This window comes from Equus quagga, chromosome 5, assembly GCF_021613505.1.
Source record: "Equus quagga isolate Etosha38 chromosome 5, UCLA_HA_Equagga_1.0, whole genome shotgun sequence".
In the NCBI taxonomy this organism is placed as follows: Eukaryota; Metazoa; Chordata; class Mammalia; order Perissodactyla; family Equidae; genus Equus; species Equus quagga.
Window position 1 is genome coordinate 55,541,927 of NC_060271.1, and position 21,295 is coordinate 55,563,221.

The 21,295-nt window shown below is 40.5% G+C and overlaps 1 protein-coding gene across 3 annotated transcripts in view; it reads right to left on the reverse strand.

The window, feature by feature from the left end:
- Positions 1–21,295, reverse strand: part of IL1RL2 (interleukin 1 receptor like 2) — a 47,997-nt gene that overhangs the window by 25,638 nt on the left and 1,064 nt on the right. For 2 of the 3 annotated variants that reach the window (XM_046662072.1, XM_046662071.1), the window contains exons 1-6: positions 21,014–21,249; positions 20,712–20,781; positions 19,641–19,875; positions 17,228–17,423; positions 4,520–4,679; positions 651–725 (exon numbers count right to left, since the gene is read on the reverse strand). In XM_046662072.1, the coding sequence (XP_046518028.1) occupies positions 651–725; positions 4,520–4,679; positions 17,228–17,423; positions 19,641–19,875; positions 20,712–20,781; positions 21,014–21,151 (874 nt within the window). In that variant the 5' untranslated portion in view covers positions 21,152–21,249. Of the gene's footprint in view, positions 1–650; positions 726–4,519; positions 4,680–17,227; positions 17,424–19,640; positions 19,876–20,711; positions 20,782–21,013; positions 21,250–21,295 lie in introns of those variants that run through there. The other variant, XM_046662073.1, reaches the window with a different exon arrangement.

Below are 21,295 nucleotides of genomic sequence, written 5' to 3' on the forward strand. Positions count from 1 at the left end.
GCCCTGAGCTAACATCTGTTACCAATCTTCCTCTTTTTTTTTTCCCTCCCAAAAGCCCCCCAGGACATGGTTCTACACTCTAGCTGTAGGTCCTTCTGGTTGTGCTATGTGGGACGCCGCCTCAGCATGGCCTGATGAGTGGTGCTAGGTCCATGTCCAGGATCCAAACTCGAGAAACCCTGGGCCACCGAAGCAGAGTGTGTGATCTTAACCACTTGGCCGCGGGGCTGGCACCTAGTCCACAATCCTTGGTCAACATTACTTAATAGTAGTTGTGCTTTATGGATCATCTCTTTGAGAAGTTATTTTTACATTTTCATTGCCTTTGCATAAACAGATTTACAGTAATCATTTAGACCACTGTGCTCACTGGCAAACCTTTCCAACCACAACTCCCCCGGGCTTCAGCTCTCTTGATTTTTTGTTTTGATGCCTCTCCTAATGCGCTTGGTACATCTTCAGAAGGTATTCAACATGTTTTTAGTTTACTGGTGATTGCCTTTAAATTTAAAAAAATAATTTGAGCCCCCTTTTCTCCGGATGTGTACGGGACTCGTGTCCATTCCTGAAATTCAAAACCTTCACTAGGACATGTGGACATATTGATTCCTGCCCTCAGTGATTCCAAAGCCTTCAATGACTTTACTCACCGAGTTGTACTTCAATTGAATTGTTTTTTGGATAAATGATCTTGGGGATTCTTCTTCCATTTCCAACTTTTTCTGCTAAGAAATCATATCCACAATAAATTGCGTTAGAATCATATACAATACATTTGCAACCACTTTAATGCAATAACGGCATAAAGAAAACATGACACAGAACAGACCTTCAATAAACACTGCTCAGGAGAAAACAAAACTCATGAGGTGACGAAATATCATTCATTAAATGCAGAAAGAATTGCTAAGGAAAAAACCTAAAAGCTGGGCTACCAAGAGCGTCCACTTTGCTAGTATATATTTGCTATAAATATGAACTGATGAGACTGTATAATAAAATCTCATTACTTAATAATCCAAATACACTTCTTAAACAGTGGCTATAAGCAAAGCCCTGACCTAGGTCCTAGATGGAGAGAAATAATGACCCTCATATTCTATCTTCCCTTCCGCTCCTCCATCCTCCACCCTTGCTTTTCCGTGTTCTCTACATCTTACGTTAGTCTTCGGCTCTTCCATTCCTCCACCCCACTCTACAATCATCTCCCTTGTATTGAATTCTCACTCCTTAGTCTTTCTCCATTTCTTCCCTTCCCCCTTTGTCCACTAAAATTTAGCAGTCATATTTAGCCCCACGTGCCTCCTATATATTTGGGGTGGGACAAGGAAAAGTTAAAAGAGGGAAGCTAGGAAAATGCAAAAACATACGTCCTTTATGATAACAAGAATATTTGCACATTCAACAAACTATTCAAATTCTGGATGTCCCAAAAAGAAGTCACCACCGGCTAGTTGATGTACCACCTTCCAGTAGATCACACACATCGAAAATCCGGAGGTCATTCCAGGCAACAGCTTTTCCTCACCTCTTCAAATTATCAATCACCAAGTCAAACTAATTTTGCCTCTTAACACTTCTCAGTCTGTGCCTCTTCCTCCACTCCTAAACCTTCTGTGTCTTATTCTCTGCTCTTTCTCTAGACACCCTCATTCACACCCACCTCTTCAATTACCCTCTAAAGGCCAATGACTTTGAAAGCTGGATCTCCAGACCTTTCTCGAAGCTCCAGATCCACCTAGGCCATGGCCCACTTGACATCTCCATTTGGGCATCTCAAAAGCACAAAGTACTCAGCTTACTCAGGACCAAACTCATGATCTCACTCCTAAATTCAGTTTTCCTCTAGAGTTATCTTATTTCATTAAATAGTAGCACCATCCGGTCAGTTGCATATACCAGAAGACCTAGCTTTCTGACCTCGCCACATCCCTCACCCATATTCAGTCCAACACTAAGCCCTGCGGGTTTTACCTCCTAAAATGCCTCAAATCCACACACATCTCTCCATCTTCAGCACCACCATGTTGCCTGTGCCTACCTGATGTCACACCTGTGTTTCTGCACCTGTCTTCTAACTGCCCCCCCTCTCTCAGTAGGGATTGTTCTGTGCATAGCAGCCACACTGGGATTTCAGAAATGTAAGCCACACCATGCTATTCTCCTGCCCTCAACCCCTCTGACTGCTCACCATTGTTCTTAGAACAAAATCTGTACTCTCTGCTTTGGATTGCATGTTCCTACCTAATCTTGGCCCCTGACTACTTCTCCAACCTCATTGCCAACCACGATCCTCATCAGCATCACTCTAGCCAACCGTCTACTTCCCACCCTTCAGACATAGCATGGTCTACCTTGTCATAGGGCCTTTACTCGGCTGCTCCCTCGCCCATTCCACCACTCAGTGCTTCCTGACCATCAGCATCACCATTATCAGGAAGCTTTCCCTGACCCACTGCCTTCTTAACAAGTCCTTGACTGATCCTGTATTTTCCTTTCCTTCATTGCATTAATCTCCTTGGTAGTTACACACCCCATTAGGGGATCATCTGATTCATCTGTTCCTCTCCTCCCTGCTCAGACTTCAGAGCTCCATCAGAGCCATGGTCACGGCTGCTTTCCTCCCCATCACATTCTCTCTATCTAGCGCTCAGTGAAAAGTCACTAAATGACTGCCTGAAGAAGAACCCCCTTCACCTCCACCCAGGTTCAGATTCCCAGCGCTCTTCTGGATATTGCAGCAGCCGCCCTCATGGTCTCCAGGCCTCAAGACCCTCTTCAATTCCTGCTCAAATCACCTCAAGACTGATCTCACCCATCACAACTGCAGCTCGGCACTCTGCACCCACACCCATCCAAGTGCTCTTCAGTGGCTGCACGGTAGAGCCTGCGTACAACCAGCCCCCTTGACCTTGTCCCTGTTTAACTTTGGGACCTCAGCTCCCACTCCTCCTCATCTCACACGCTCTAACAAAACTAGTTTTAGATCCAACATAAATTATAATGGCAGACACTTCTGTGCTTTGCCTTACGTTGTTCCTTCTGCCCCTCCTCATTCTTTTGTACTTCTGTAAATCCTATTCATCGTTCAAAATTCAACATTTCCTCTCGGAAGCCTTCCCAGAATTTACTTGCCACCCCTGTGGCTACTTCTGATTCTTTTCCTGCTCCCCAGATGCTGTCTATAACTCTATCCTTACCACCTAAGGTTAAGATGATCCGTTTGGATCTCTGGCTCCACTACCGCAGGCTGAGAGCTTCCTAATAGAAGAAACAGTGTTTTTTTATTTTTTAAATTAGTAGATTCCAACAATGTGGGGCATATAATAGATCATAAATAAATGTTTATTGCACCGACATGACCTCTTGAGGTATTCTTCATTTTGCCTTTGAAATTTCACCTTTCAAAGAATTCCCTCAACCATCAATGTAAAACTAAAGCATGAGAGTAGTCAACCATTCAGTTAATGAACAGATCTGCACCGAGGCCAGGCCAGGCACTGGGCAAGGTGTTGAGGATTCAACCGTGAACAAGACGAAGAAGGTGCCTACTTCTGGACAGATTATCAGTTAGCGTAAACCCAGGAGCATAAAAATCATAAAATCTAATACAATCAATTTTCCTAATTAAGGGGCCCCAAGTGGGAAGCACCAAGCCACGCACGCTGAACACATCCCCCCAGAGAGCCACACCATGGAAATCGCTAAGTATCCCCCAGTATCATGAAGTCGGACAGAAATTAGTGACCAACGCAAAGGTCCAAGTCAAAGAAATATTCAGCCTTTTGTTCTCTCCATTTAGATGAGTAAATCTAGAAAACCACTCTCCAGTGAAGAAAGAGCAAAAGGCAACAAGGCAAGAGTTCCTCGGTGAATGTGTCTAGAAGAAAAAACGCTTGTTTGGACACTGAAGCCTGAGTCCTGGCCCTGTTTCTGTCACTAACCAGCTCTCTAAGTTGCTCCCCTCCTAGGCCTATATAAAGCTAATGGCTTGAGCTAAATTATTTTTAGGGTTTCTTCTACCCCTAAGATTTTGCTTTCAAATCTCCGGGTCATATGTTCAAGAAAAGTGGCTGCTCTGGGTCAAAAACTGAAACTCTTCGAGCATTAAGTTTCCTGGAACCAAGTCCAGAGATCTTTAACTCCACAGTGCCTGAGGCAGGAGAGGCCAAAGCTGGGATGGCCCACCAAAATAGTCACCCCAGGGAAGGCTGAGGGAAATAAGAGTAATATTAATAATATCTGCCATTTACTGAATACCTATACTTTGCCAGGTACCCCATAGCTACCCTATATGCTTGAACTCATTTAATTTTCATAAATAAACCAAGAGTTTTGAGTATTCTGGTTTTTCAGATAAGAAAACTAAACTGTTCACACCTTTTTACTTCGCTCTTTCTACTCTTGGAGAGCCTGCTGACTTTCACAAAAATCAAGATCAAGAATCACTTCTGCCTGAAGCCAGCCATCTCAGGCAAAGCCAAGAGGAAGTGAAGACAGTGGATACGAGCATACTTACTGATATTTACAGTAATTCTGTTTAAAACAGTGTACTGTCTCCCTGTGTGTGTCAGTGTGGCTTGACACGCATAGTTCCCTCTGTCCTCTGCCGAGACATTGTTCACTGAAAGCTTTTTTCCCACAGAAGTAAACCGCTCTCCTTTAATCTCTTTACAGTCCTAAATACAAAACAAAAAACACTTAATTCAAAGAATATTTTGGGGTATCAGTTACATTCCTAGTTAGTGCCGTCCTGTGAACTATGGGGAAATAACAAGCAACCTAGTGATCCCTAGACCTTAGGTAATTTATAATATAACTGAAGACTATTTATGTATCTCCAGAAGATTTGACGAAGGATATTTTATAGGCTACAATGAGTGCTCTAAATATTAAGTCTAATGGGAGTTAAGAAGAGAGGCCTTTGGCCTATGTAGGCTGGAAGTGAGACTTCATGAAGGGGGATTGGGGTTGGTCCATAAAGGAGTTTGGTAGGAAGATGTGAACAGGCAGAATGTCCTCCACCTACAGGATCCCATCTCTCTCAATGGACCACCATTGAATGGCACCAAGCCCCTTTGCCAAGACTCCAAGCCCAGGTGAACAATTATTGCTTCCGCTGTTTACCGGCCCAATTACACCTTCTCCACCAATCGGGGTTTGGACCTTACAGAGGTCGAACATAATGCCTCACCAACATTCTATTTGGAGACCTGAGCAATAGTCAAAGCCTGCTGGCTAAGCTTAAGGGGAGCAGATGTTATGTAACTCCTTACGTCTCCCTAGCTCACATGATGCCTCCACTGCAGCCACACCAAACCAACTTGAAGACTGGTTAGTCTCAGGAACGCCTTTCTCACTTGTCATCCTCGGTAACCACCCAGAGGGCAAGCCTCACCATTTATCTGTCCTGTCATAAGCTCACATTCTCACACTAATTGCCACTTCTTCCATCCCACAGGACCACCTCTGAACTCTCAAATATTTTCCCCTTCTTCAACAAGCTCCACTCTACAGAGTGACTTCTTGGATCACTGAATCTATTCATTCAAACATTCAAGTTCCTGCTCTTTGCTAGCACTGTGAGAGGCCCTGCTCATGCAGGAATAAGATGCAGTCCCTGTCCTCAGAAAGCTCACAATCATAATAATAGAGAAAAAAACATATAAACCCTTGATTTATAAATAAAGATTTAATTGCCCAAAGTTTGAGTTCTCTCCTCACTGAGTGAGCTCCACTTCAGGATCAGACTTCATTCTCTACCATTGGAGCAGTGTAAATGGATTCATCTCAAAAGGTGGAACTCAGTAATGCCTGAATGAGCATTTGCTAATTTACAATGTTAACCACAACTTTGTAGAAGTCTTACATTATTTCTCTATAAACACTCTATATGGGAAACTAAATTATAATTGGACAATTGCTCATCAAGCAGAATGGGAATAACTCCCACGAGGCAGATGAGTGAAGGCATTAGACTCTGACAACGTTGTGTTGCCTTCTTTAGAGCAGGAATAAGCAGAAAACTTGAGTCTTTGGACTATGGAAACCTCTTCCCTGGATAGGGCTCGGATAGGCACGATCTCTGAGCTGCCCTTTCTACGTCTCCATTGTTGACCAGTCTCCTTTCTGATTGACTCATTCTTTCTTTCAACATGTACCAATATTTAATCATATTAAAGTTCAGCCTTGCTAGCTTAAGAGCCATTCTATTCTTTTACAACCACTAGACCCACCTCTACTGTAATCCACTGGGGCATTATTTTAGAGCTTCAATTGTCAGAATGCTTTGATTTTTGTTTAAAAATTCTTGGGTGATATCTCACTAAAAAGATTCAAAATTAAAATATTAACAATAATAGCAGCGAACCTTTGAATGTGTTTTATATTCCAAGCGCCAAGAAGAACACTCCTGGGCCAGCATAAACAATGGTTCTGAGGCATAAAATAGCCAGAGCATTCTGGCTAAGATGTCACAGCTGTGGGAGGGTGATGGAGATGAAACTAATGAGGCAGTCAGAGCCCAATCATGGAAAACCATGAAAAGAGGATGAACATCCGAGGCTTTCTGAGCAAGGGTAATAAGATGATCATATTTGCTTTGAGAATGATCTATCTGGTTGCTCTGTGGGAAGAGATTAAAGATGCGACAACCCTAAAGACTGGGAAACAATTTAGGAAGCTCTGTCCATAAACTAAGGCCAAATAAAACAGGAACTAAGGCAGTACAGTGGAGATAGCAAGAAGGGAACAAAAAACAATGATTTTAAGCAGTTCCAATCTATAGAATTTAGTGCCAAATTTGGAATATTGAGAGGGGACAGGACTTCTATGGTCCCAGTTTGGGTATGCAAAGATGCCGTTAGACAAAAGACAGATTGCAAAGAAAATACAGAAGAATGATTAGATTTGGGGTAAGAAAAAAAGTGACTCTACATGTGGTGGCTCTGGAGAGTTGGGGATGGGAATGTCTCAGTAGAATGTATACTAGGCTGTTGTACAAAGTGTGTGGAGGTTGAGAGAAAAGCCAAGACGGGAGAAAGAGAGTTGGGAGCCATCTGTATACGAACGGTTCTGAGCCATCACTTTGAATGTAATCAAAGCAAGAACAGATGACTGTGACTGAAATTGGACACCCCAAAATCTAAGACCCAAATTAAAGGATGAGAATCCATTGATGATTACTAAGGAAAGGCCAGGATAAAAAAGAGAGAGAGAGAGAAGGAGTAAATCTCAGAAGGAAGAGAAGAAGCAGTTCATAGTTGATGGGAATGTCCAGCAGTGACAGAGTGCCACAAGGAGATCTTGTTAAAGATCTCAAGGAGATCTGGGCCAGAACTCCACCACAGAACTAGCTCACAGGACAGCTGCTACCTCTGCCACAGTCAGGACAGTGAGAATCAAGACTCGGAAATACACCACCTGCAAGTCAAAGACCAGGAGTTACCAGTGATGCAGCTATAGGGTATGAAGTCATGCCACATCTGGTAGAGCCACACCAACAAATAAATCAGAAGACATATGCACTGCTTCTCAGCTGCCACAAACCTAGGGACTGGACTCTGGAACACCACTGCAGAAAATTTCCGTGTCCTGTAGAAAAAGCAGGATCTACCATCTTCACTTTAGCCTTTCAGTGAAGCCAGCTGGAGAAATTGAATCAGATCCAGAGCCTTAGCTACAAGCAACACTAGAAAATGTAGGATGTGGTTTTGATTGTTTTGTTCTTATTTTTTAGCTTTAGAGCCTCTCTAGCATAAAGTGGCTCATCATGGATAATGAGTGTCTACCTACCACATCTGTCATGTTTTCTACCTGAAATTTCTATCCATCCAACCTGTTTTTCTATCTTAACTTGAATCAGTTCCCTTAAACCTCTATCTTCTCCTAATTTGCAGTTTTCTTCAGGTGTCATTTCCTTTCCTATCCAACCTAGACTCATGTGGCCATTACTCTAATCACCGCCTTCCAATTCCTCAACCCCGTAGCCCTTAAGCCTTCCAGTATATAGCCTGAACTCCCATCCTGGGTCGATCCTGTCATCCTTCTCTGACAGCCAGATGAGCAGCATAGGAGATAATCATAGGAACAGGAGTCTTGGCACCACTACCAGCTCATGATCCTCACCTCAGAAATTCTTTGCTTCTCCTTCAACTCTTTCTTCCACCTATTCACCTATGTTGCTCTTTCAAAGTTTCCACAAACATCTCCTTCCAATTAACAGTGAAAATAGGAATGAGTTCCTTCCACTCACATTCCTCCTCCTTTTCTCTCATTCTATCGATAAGGTCTATTTCATACACTTTGTTAAATGATCCCCATTTCTTCACTAAATTTCTAAAGTAGCCTGAATGATCAACATGCCATCATTCTCAAGCCCTTTCAATTTACTCCCTACAGTGCCTACGTGAGGACTTTACTAGAATGTAAAGTTGATCATGTCTTTATCCTGATGGTGTGATTAGCTGTTAAAATACTGTAAGTGGGGGAAAGGTTATGCATAGGTTAGCACACAAGGTCTTCTACTGTCTAGCATCACCTTACCCCACTCTTACATGTACCCTAAACTCCAACCAATGCTCTCAAACTCCATTCTCTTTCTCACCTAATACCTTTGCACATGCTCTTTCCTCGAATTACCCTCCTTCCTTCCCTTCCCCACCAGGTTAACTGCTACTCATTCTTTAAGCACAGTTCAGCTGTCACCTCCTCCAGGAAGCATTTCCTCAGACATTCCCAGTGTCTGATCTAATTCTGCTTTCTTTATGTTCACCTGACACTATAATAAAATTTTTAGTTTACTTGCCTGCCACCTCTGGTAAATTACAACTTTTTTAAGGCAAAGTCTCTCTTTCATCATTGCAGCCTCAGTGCCTGGCAAAGCACCAGGCAGATAATACGTTCTAAATAATTGGAGAATTGATCCCAACCCTTTCATTTTACAGATGAGAAGAGTGAGGCCCAAAGAGCGACCCAAGATCTGAGAACCATCAGTGGAAAACAAAGCCATAACCAAGGCCACCGAATCTGAGCAGGTGGGACAGTTTCAGAATCATCCCTCCTCCTTGGACGCCTCTTGGCGCTTTGCCTCCTCCCACCTTTTCAAGCTGAGTGGTTATTTTAAAAATAAAGATGCCTGAACCCCATCCATGGAAAACCTGACTCAGTTAGTAGACAGTGAGGCCAAGCATCTGCTTTTTTAAAAAGTCCATAGGATAAAATTTGATGCCCACTTAGGATCAATAATCACAGCTCTGAGTCCATCTCCAAATCTTAACAGAAACTTAAATTTATGTTAAATGATGATAAATGATTAAAATACTCCCTACATTGCTACTCATTTCCTCAAAGTCAGATCTTACTGGACTAGAAAAGAATGGGTCTTATCCTCAGGCTAGTAATCTTAAGGCTTGGAAAGCCTTCCAAAATAATGTAGTCTAAACCCTCATTTAATAAGTGAGAAAAAAGACTCAACACATCTGTAACTTGATATTGAGGTAGTGGCAGAGTTGATTCTAAAAGTCTAACCTCTCCACAAACGTCAAGTGCTTTCGCATCTGTGACCACAACAGGTCCCGGTCAGGAGGAAAAAAATGCCAGGAGAGTCCTACTGTCCAGACTCTAAAGAATCATAACACTAGGGCCGAGAGGTGATCTTAGCAACGCTGCAAGGTGGAAGACAGGATGCTTGAGGAATGGAGTCTAAAGAAGCCACCTAGAGCTGTGTGTGATGCTACATCCTGAGAAGCCCAAAGCTGGACTTGAAAAACGTGTGATGCCACCGTCGAAGCCAACTGAGATTGAGCAGACTGTGCCCTGACAATCAATACTCTCCTAACAAAACAGGAATATCATTAATAATTAAATTATAGCCAGAGCCAATGCTGAGAAGAGGAAAATGAGATAGAGCAGGCAAAGTGCTTATTATATGTCCTGACACACAGCAAGTATTAAACGAATACTCATCTCTGTAAGTCTTTTCATTGGCCCAATACTTGACAAGAAAATGAAAAATATTGGGAGGTAGAAAGAACTTGGAGGCCATTCACCTACTCAGTAATATTTACCGAACATTCCTAAGTGCCAGGTATTATCCTTGCAAGTGGAGAAGGCACAGGTGGTAGCTACAAGGTCTATAAAGTTGTCTCTGAAAATTTCATCAAAATGAGCTTTTCATTAACAGAAAACTAAGTGTTTAGAACTAACTATCCTAAATGATTCTGAAGGTGACACATGATAGGCTGATAAGAAAGTACTTTCGACAGATTTATAGGCTCAGGGGACAAAAGTTAGAGTCAGGACCTGCCCATGAGGAAGAGCCCCAGGGAACTCTCAGGCCTTCAGTTGGGATCTTAAGCGGCCACAGAGTTTGGCTGAACCACTCAAAGAACAGGCCAAAAAGAGATTTTATCACTCCTAATTTCCAATTTTCCTTTGATCACTGAATGAATTAAAGTAATCAAGGACACAACTACTCAGAAGCAAAGGTAAACCCTCTCTTCAGGAATATTACAGTACTCAGAGCGTCAAGTGAACTCTACAATTTGTCCATATTCAATGTCTGGCACTCAAGCAAAAATAACCAATCCTATGAGAAGAGAAGACAATGTGATCTAAACCTAAAAGAAATGGCAGACACGCAGGGAAGCCAGGTAATGGAGTTATCAGACATGGACTCTATAATAATTGTGTTAATTTGGTCAAGAAATTAAAAAATAAGCTTTAAAAAATCAACAATATATATAAACTATAAAGACTAACAAATAAAAATTATAGGATTGAAAACTCTAATTACTAAAATTAAGGAATAAACTGATGAGTTTAATAGAAGGTTTGACAAAGCTGAAGATAAAAATAGTGAATTGGAAAACATGTCGGAAAGAAATATTCCATCAGAGCATATTCACACAAAATAACTGAAAATAAGAAAAACACATAAGAGATACAGGAAATACGATTTTTTGAAAAAGACTAAATGTATATTCTTTTGGAGTCCCAAAAGAAGATGAAAAAGAAAATAAGGTTAAAGCAATATTGGAAGAAGTAACGACTGAGAGAATAATAATGATAGGAAAAAAAGGACATCAAGCCACAATTTCAAAAAGCCCTACAGAGCACATGCACAGTATGCAAGGAATCCACAATTCAAAACTCAATGTAGTAAAACTACTAAAATCCAAAGACAAGGGAAGCATTTTAAAAGTATTCAGAGAAAAAGACCTATTACCTTGAAAAGAACAAAAGAGCTCTTTTCAAGATCATAAGAGAGAGGATCCTGTTCACATCTCGTGAGAAATAATGGGATCTATAAGACAACAGCATAGCACGCTCAAAGTGCTGAAAGAAAATAAATGCCAACCCGTCAAAAATATCTTGCAAAATGTAAGAAGAAACAGACTCAGACAAACAAGATGAGATAATTCGTAATAAGAAAATTCATACTAAGGGAATTCTTGAGGGATATTAGTCAGACAGAATAAATTATTCCAGACAGATGCTCAGAGCCACAGGATGGGGTGAAGAGCAAGCCAAAGGTTAAACATGTGGATAAATGTAGACTATTAACTGAGAATAATAATAATTCCTATGGTGTCTAAAATACATAAATCAATAACTATAATAACATGTAAGCCAAAAGATTGCTAAACAGAGTTAAAGAATTCTAAGATTCTTACTTTGTTACGAAATGTTAAAGGTATTAGTTTGTAGTGGACTTTAATAAGTCAAAGATAAATGTTATGTCTAAAGCAACCAGTAAAATAATTGTTTTAAATGCCTACTATCAAGTTAATAGAAGAAAAATAATAAATAATTAGTTGATTCAAAACAAGGGAAGAAAGAAAGAACATAAGACAGGCATGATAAATAGAAAATAAATATTAAAATAATAGATTTATACCCAAACATATTGATAATAACATTAAACATAAATTGACTAAATGCTCCAAGTGAAGAATAAAAACTGGCAGCCCAAAATTTTTTAAATCCAAATATATACTACTTATGAAAGACATACCCCAAAATATAGAAATACAAAAAGGTTGAAATTAAAATGATAAAGAAAAAGATTCAGCATGCAAGCATCTACCACAAAAAAAACTAACGTAGCTATATTAGTACCAAAAAAGGGTAAACTTTAAGAAAGAAAGCCTTGAGATACAGAGATGAAAGCTTTATTATACCAAAAGATTCAATTCAACAGCAAGATATAAGAATTCTAAATATTTTTGGAACTAATATAATCTCAAACATTGGTAGACTCAAAACAAGAAATAGAAAAAGGCACAATCACACTGGGTTATTTTAACGTGTTTTTCTAAGTAACTAAAACGAAAAAGGAGAAGAGTATATACATATGCTTGAATAACACAATTAACCAACCTATATTGCAATGTTTGCATTCTTTTGAATATATGTGGGGCTTTTACAAAAGCTGAACGTATGCTGGGCCATAAAGCCAGTCTCACCAAATTTCAAAGTATTTAAATCATGTAGAGTGTCTTCTCTGTCATAGTGCAATTAAGCTTAATATCACACACAGAAAAGTAACTTCAAAAAGAAAAAAACTGCTATATTTGCAAATTAAGCAACCGTTCAAAACAATCCAGAGTTCAAAGAAGAAATAAGATGAGAAATCAGAAAATACTTTGAACTGAATGACGAGAACATAATATACAAAACCCGGAGAAAGCAGCCAAAATTGAAGTTAAAGGGAAACTACAAATTTAAATGCATATATTAGAAAAGAAGAAAGGCTTATAATTAATGATCAAAGAATCCATCTCATAACATGAGTAAAATAATAGCAAATTAAAACCAGAGAAAACAAACTAGATGAGAGCAGAAATTAATGAAACAGAAAACAAACTAATAAAAGACAGGATTGACAAAATCAGCACTTTGAACAGACAAATCAAGTTGATAAACCCCTGGCAAGAGAAATCAACAAAAAGAGAGAGAAAATGCAAATATATGACACCAGAAGTAAGAGAGGAAACAGCAACACAAATCCCACCAATGTTAAAAAGATAATAAGAGCGTATTTTGAACAATTTTATCTCAATAATTTAAAAATTATATGGATCAAATGGAGATTTCTAAACAAGCACAATGTGCTAAATCTGCCACAAGAAGCAGTAGAGGATCCAAGTAATCCTATAATTGTTAAGGACATTGAATCTGTAATTTAAAAACCTTCCCTCGGAGTAAGTTCCAGTCATAACTTCACTACCGAACTCTAAAATCATGTAAAGGAAGAAATAAAACCAATCGTAAGCATTTCTGGAAAAGAGAAAAGTAAGTATTACTTCCCAACTTATTTTATAAGGCCAGCATGCATATCCTTCATACCAAAATCGGACAGGGACAAAGCAAGATACAGACTAATCTCTCATGATATAGAAGAAAAAAATCCTAGACAAAGTATTAGCGAACCAAACCTGGCAATGTATAAAAAGGGTTACACGCCAATGTGGTTCATTCCAGGAATGCAAAGTTGGTATAACATTCAAAAACCAGTCCTTGTTATTCACAACATTAACAGAATAAAAAGAAAAGTCCTGTGGTAAGTAAAAAATGAATTTGAGGGGCCAGCCCAGTGGCGCAACTGTTAAGTTCGCACGTTCTGCTTCAGCGGTCCGGGATTCAACAGTTTGGATCCCGGGTGCGGACATGGCACTGCTTGTCAGGCCATGCTGTGGTAGGCGTCCCACATAGAAAGTAGAGGAAGATGGGCATGGATGTTAGCTCAGGGCCAGTCTTCCTCAGCAAAAAGAGGAGGATTGGTGGCAGATGTTAGCTCAGGGCTAATCTTCCTCAAAAAGAATTTGATAATATTTAACATCAATTCATAATAAAATCCAAAAAGCTAGGCAAACTTCCCTAATCTGATGAAAATCATTTATTAAAATTCTAAAAGAAATATCATATTTAATCAGATAATGTAGAAAGCTTTCCCTCTGACATAATGACACAGAGATGCTGTTATAATACAGAAAGCAGTAATGATGCGGGAGAGGTAACAATTCCTAGAGTGATCCAGAGATTCTAGCCAGTGCCATACGGAAGCAAATGTAAAAGTTACAAACAGAGGAATGCAAGAAATAAAACTGTCATTAATCTGCAAATAACATGATTGTGCATGTAGGAAATCCAAAAGAACCTATAGAGCAATTACTAGAATAAACAAGTGAAATGACCAAGGGTGCTAGAAATAAGAACAATGTAAAAAAATAAATTGTACTTCCATAAACCAGCAACAAACAGAATCTAAAAATGTAAAAACCATACTATTGCAACAACATTAGTAAATGTCAATTTCCTAAGAATCAATCTAGCAGAAGACATGTCTATACAAAAAATTATACAACATAGGATGTGAGACATTAGAGAAAACCAAATGTAGGGATATACAATGTTCATAGTTTAGAAGATTCAAAATTGTAAAGATATCAATCTTTGCTAAATTTATCAATGGATGTCAGATATGTGGAGCAAAGATTACTCGGATACACTGCTGCTGGGGTTGGAAATTGGCACAACCACTTTGGAAAACAGTTTGGCATTCTCTACTAACTTTAACCATGTTCCCTGTAACCTAATTTCACTCATGTCAATGTCCACTGAAATGCATGCATATGTGAACCAAAAGATATAGACAAGAATTTTCATGGCAGCTTTATTTCTAATAGTCAAAATTGGAAACAGTTCAAAAGTCTGATAATAATAATGCAACACTATTCAGCAACGAAAATGCATGAAAGCGAGCTGCCTGCAACAGCATGGATTATTCTCACAAGGTTACCACGGAGCCAAAGAAGCCAGACACAAAATACTACATACAAATTTATTCAATTTCAATAAAGCTCATGAACTGGCAAAACTATCTATGATATTGTAAGTCAGGAGAGTGGTTATCCTGGCGATTACAGAGGCACAGTTTTGGAGGATGGCAAAAGTGGGCCTTCTGAGATGTTGGTGATGTCTTAGTTCTTTTTTTTTTTTTAAAGATTTTATTTTTCCTTTTTCTCCCCAAAGCCCCCCGGTTCATAGCTGTGCACTTTTAGTTGTGGGTCCTTCTAGTTGTGGCATGTGGGCTGCTGCCTTAACATGGCCTGATGAGCGGTGCCATGTCCGTGCCCAGGATCCGAGCCGCGAAACCCTGGGCCGCCGAAGCAGAGTGCGCCAGCCCAACCACCCAGCCACGGGGCCGGCCCCAATTTCTTAGTTCTTGTCTTTGGTGGAAGAGGCAATTAAATGGTGTGTTCACTTTCTGATAATCCATCAAGCTCGTCCACTTATGATTTATGCATTTTTTTATATATGTGCTATACTTCAATGAAAAAAATTGTAATGCATTTCAAACATTGGTACCCAGGATATATGATATATAAAATCTCCTACAAGTCAGTAAGAAAATGGTAAGAAAAATGAAAAAAGAAGTATGGCAAAAGATATGAGTAAGCAGTTCAGAAGAGAATTTAGAAATGGCCAATAAACATAAGAAAAATTGGTCAATCTCACCAATAATTAAGGAAAAGCAAACTAAAACAACAATAAAGTAACATTTTATACCCATCAAAGTGATATAAAAAAATTTTAAGTCTTACAATACAAAGTCCTACACAAGGTTTTAGGGAATCCAGAATATTGCTGGCAAGAGGATAAACTGATATAATATTTTGCAGAGCAATTTGGCAACATCAATAAAGCTGAAAACTTTATTCATATGCATACTCTATAATCCAACAATTCTAAGGCTAGCCATCATGTACCCTGAAACAACTCACACACTGGCAAATGTACTTTAAAAGACAGGGGTAAGCACACTCATTGCCACATTCCTTGTAAGAAAGAAAAATGGAAACAACTAAATGAATGTGAAACATATAACAGAGAGGATCAACAAAGCCAAAAACTGGTTCTTTGAAAGGAGTAATAGAACTGACAAAGCTCTTATGAGGCCAATCAAGTAAGAGTATATGTGTGTGTGTGTGTGTGTGTGTCTAAGAGAGAGAGAGAGATAGAACAAATGTGTTGTAATAGGAATTAAAAGATGAAATTTACTGCAGAAGCAGACATTAAAAGAGAAGAGATGATAAATACTTTCATGCCGGAGTATTTGAAATGTTTACTGAAATGGGCAATTTCCTAGAAAACAAAATCTTACCAAAACTCATTCTAGAAGAAATTTGTATAATCCTATCACCATCAAAGAAATTGAATCAGTAAATGAAAACCTTTCCACCAAGGAAACTCATGACCCAGACGCTTGTACTGGCAAGTGCTAACAAGCAGTGTTAGGGGGAAACTAATTCCAGTCTTAAATAACTAGCCTGTGCTCCTGAATGCCCAGAACCGTGTCTTATACATTATCATGTGCCAGTCCCGTCAAGAAAAGAGAATGTTTGAGGGTGAAAACAGAAGGTGCAGAAAGATGAGTACAGGTGTCCTGTTTGCATAAAAAAGGATGGGCTAAGATACATAGTTTTATTTGCTTGTATAGCATTATGCAAGGATAAGGCAAAGGACGCAAGGAACAAATACTGGCAGCCACACGTCAGGGAAGGTGTGATGGGCCCGAGGCAAAGACGATGAGGAGTGGAAAGGAGACCTTCTAGGCGGTGACTTCTCAAACTTCGTGACTAATGAGTCATGTGCCTGTAGTACCCATTCAAACAAACAAACTAATTAATTAATCTGTTAGAAAAAAGCAATAACCACGGACAGGCTGAAAAACAAGGATTGTTGGGGGAAGGTGGCAGATACAAATAAGAAAATATTACAAAGCTATAATCAAATTAAAAATAAGTAATTAGCAAGGTAAAATTACCAGCAGCAATTAGCTAACAAATCCATCTTAAGTACACAAATCTCTGCCAGTTATGCCTTAAAAGATACAACTCAAACCTTTTTTAAAAAAAAAGTGAGTTTGGGACTGGCCCCCTGGCCGAGTGGTTAAGTTCATGCGCTCCACTGCAGGAGGCCCAGTGTTTCGTTGGTTCGAATCCTGAGCACAGACATGGCACTGCTCATCAAACCCCGCTGAGGCAGCGTCCCATAAGCCACAACTAGAAGGACCCACAACGAAGAATATACAACTATGTACCGGGGGGCTTTAGGGAGAAAAAGGAAAAAAATTATATCTTTAAAAAGATAAAATAAAATTTTAAAAAGTGAGTTTTAAAGAAGAGGAGGAAAAATATCAATAGGAAAATTATTTTTTTACCTTATACCACTTTATTGAATCCAAAACACAACTCCTCGGGAAGTTCAGATGACATGTAAGACTGTCATCGTTCCCAGCATGTAATATTTGCTTGTACTCGTCCAGTAAATTCGGCTGACTGTTTCTGGAAGCACTGCACCAAGACTTTTTAAACACAGTTAGGTTTACATGTATGCTGTGACAGGTGTTGGTATCACTGTAAGAAAACAGTAGATTGAAACCTCATAAACAATCACAAAATCAAGTGATCCCGTTCATCTTCAAATATCTCCAAAGCATTTTTAAGGTACTATGCAAACCCTCTGCCTCAAACACGACAATACGCATCTCACAAACCATTCGCTACAAAAGGAACAAAAGTATTTACATAGTAGAAACGCTGGACAACACCTTAACCAGGTGATCAAAATGAACATCACCAATGAGGGTCAAATGGGCACCGTGTGCCTCTGAGGGTGTCATCTGAAGAGCCACACACCGCTTACGTTGTATTCCAGCCAAGAAGGTGCACCTGAATCTACTCATGAAGAAATATCTGGCAAACCCAAATTAAGGGATAGAATATAAAATATTTCCTGTACTCCTTGAAAATGTCTATGTCATGAAAAAACAGACTCAGGAATTGTTCCAGATGAAAAGAGATTAAAAATGCGTGACAACCAGATGCAATGCATGATCTCGGATTGAATCCTCTACTGGAAAGGAAAAAAGAATCTATAAAGGTCATCATTGAGACAATTGATAAAATTATACTATGGATGGGGGATTAGATAAAAGTATTGTATGACAGTTAAATTTCCTGAATGTGATAACTATTCTGTGATTATGTAAGAGAACGTTCTTGCTGACAGGAAATGCACGCTGAAATACTAAGAGGTAAACAGGGACATGATGCAAACAATCAAATAATTTGGAAAAAACGGTTTAGGAATGTGTATGTGTATGTGTAATATACATATGGAGAGAGAGGGAGAGAGAATGACAAGGTAAATGTGGCAAAATGTTAAATGGCGGGGAACCTAGATAAAGGGTAGATGGGAGTTCTTTATACTATTCTTGCAAATTTCACGTGTATTTGAAATTTCAAGGTAAAAATATACTGTTTACTAAATATGTATCATATCTGTATGTTAAAGATTTGTGAGAATTCATGTTTACTTTCTTCCATGACAATCTATGCCTACTTTCTAAGAAAGATTATTTTCCCCCATTTCACAGTTTGCAGAGTGAAATATTTTACATCCAGCCTGGACATCCAAATGAATTTGTGTGACATATGATCTCCAACTCTAATTAACTCATAACCCAGAGTAAACAGGACAGCAGACATCCACCAACATCCGTAGCTTCATCTACATAGTGAGCGACATTGTGGAAAGGGCCAGGCCAACAAGGCTAACGGCCACTTCCACTTGGGAGCCACTAAGTAATTTTGTGCCTCAAGTCAATCTGACAGACGGAAACGAGGAATCTGCCACAGGCCATTCTGGGAAACAGAAAGGGGCAGGCAAATACCACGGAAACAACACGAGAGAGGGAGAAGGCAACTACAGTTCTGGAGTACGCGCTTCACACAGGATCTCAGCGAGCCTTCACTTCAACCCTACCAACCCAACCAGATAAGAAAACCAAGGCTCAAATAATTTGCTTAAGGTCGTACATGTTAGTAATGGAGGGTAGGTAACAAAATTGGGTCCCTCAAGCAAAATTTGGTCTACAGATGTGTTTTATTTAAGCCATACACATAAAGCTTATTGAAAAGTTGCACACACACACACACACACACACACACATTCTAGTTTCCAGGTTCGCTTGAAAAATTGGCAAAATGGACTTGAACTGAATAGACTACTGCCTTTGGTGGGGCATACGCTTTCTGGTTCACCACAGTCCCCACCCGGCTCAATGGTCTCCCAGCAGACCTGTGTCACTCATTTCCATTACTTCGTGGCATAGGACTTAGCAAGGCATCTGGAACATAATTGATTCCTAATCACTCTTAAATTCCTACAGCAGATTCCTTACGAAAAGGTGCTGGAAGGAGGCTTGTTCTTTTCTGGATGTGCCACCTGTCACAAAAACTTCCGGCATTCCAAGAAAGAAGGCAGCAATAATATCGGGAGAAATAGGTTTTGTAAGCTGGCCTGGTTTCTGGCACCATTTTAATGAGAAAAGATGCATTTCATGTTCCAACAACTGACTGCCAGATCTGTTCTGTTTTCAAATGTGTTCATTGGAAACTGTCTTGTAACAATGTAAAGCTATATTTTATTCTTCTCATTGAGTCCTCTACATTTATTAAATATTTATTAAGAATTTTCCTAAAAGAAGTATACATATAATTATAATATATCATATATGTATATATACATGAGAGAAAGAAAGTTAGTTCCATTTTAAATGGGGAACTTACTTGATAACACAGTGGTAGATCCCAGAGTCCTCCCACTTCAGGGGGAGAAACAAAATCCAGTTTTGGTCCTGGTGAATCCTAGACTGTATGTTTTTGGATATTGGGATCTTACTAGGATGTTTGTACCATGTTACATACACATTCCTGAATGTTAGTGGAGGGTATGTACAGTTAAAAGCAAAAGGCTGGCCTGCTGAAGGCGTCTCGTGTAGCATACTGATGTTCCTGCATGCATCTAGGGAAAGAAGGGGGAAAATCATTGTGTAAGAGAACTCTAGCATTATTCGTTATTAGTTTTAACAAACGCCTCTTTAATTTCCTAGCCAATTTGACATTTTATTTGAGAGTTTTCTCAGTGTGGGAGTTTCCTAAAAACAGCCTGCGGATTTGAAAGCATAACTGGAAGTCCCTTCAAATGTGTCCATGGGACAGAACTCAGTCCCCTTCACAAGTCACCGTCCCTGTTTGAAACGATCTCCCTCCCTGCCTTCTATTCTAAGACCCTTAGTTCTTTCATCCTCCTCCTTCAGAGCAAACGCTCCTATTCTCAGCCCTCCTTGGCCTGTTTTCTTTCTGTTCTGCCACCCAGTTATGTCACTCCCTCTTGAATGAAAGGTCTAAGTATCTCATCCCGAAAAGGATTGCTAAAAACCCGCTCACTTTAAAGTCCGCATCTACCAGAGTGCTCACCTTTTCCTGGAAGAAATTTGTTCTGTTGATGGTTTCTTTGCTTTTACCATGGGTCATAAAATGACCCCCTGTCATGTAAAATAGTATTCTATCCATTTGACTATTTTAACTCAAGCATTTCTCACAAATTTGCCTAACTCCTCTCCCTTTCAAAGTGGCCTCAAAGCTCAGGAGGACGTTTGGGGCTGGGCATCAGATACTTGGAACTTGCTGTTTCCCCATTCCGCGGATTTCTGCCTGCCCCCCTGGGGAAAGTGCCATCAGCAAGGCTCGGGGTCTCACGCGATCCCGCAGGAGGTCGGCACGGGGACCTCACACAGAGGCGCAGGGAGGCACGTGGGGGAGGACGGCCTCTGAGACTCGAGGACAAAACGAACGTACCTGCTCTGATAAAAGGTGGAAGAGCGATGGACATGCCGCAGAGCAGCAAGAGCAGCATCCCCACGTTGGGCTAGGAGGAGGAAAGAACAGAGTGGGAGGGGAAGGCGCAGCGCCGGCGGAGGCCGCCGTCTCCCAGGCACAAGGCGCCGGCTTCTGCGACCTCTGAATCTCAGAGATCCCAGCCTAGGCCGCTGACCATCCCTTCTTCAGGCGGAGCCCTCCAACTTTGGCCCCACATTTATCCTGACGTGCACCTAACGACTGCTCCCTCCCCACCCCGCCTCTTACTCTCAGCGCCCTACGTCCACAATCCGGGGTGGAGAGGGATGCATGGGAGAGGTGGGGAGGCGCGGTGGGGGAAGTCTAGGTAGGGTGACTGCAGGACCGAGGTCCCCTCCTGCAGGATGCACCTTCGCCTCTTCTTGGGGACGCGGTGACATCCCCTTCTGCCATCTGGCAGCGAGGAATGGTCGGCTTCCTGAGCCCGATGCGAGGGTCAGGGCCCATTCCAAGCCCGGCGCCCTCCAACTCAGCCCGCGCCACCAGGTCCCCGCCGTGGCGTCCCGGGTCCCCACCGGTGCGTC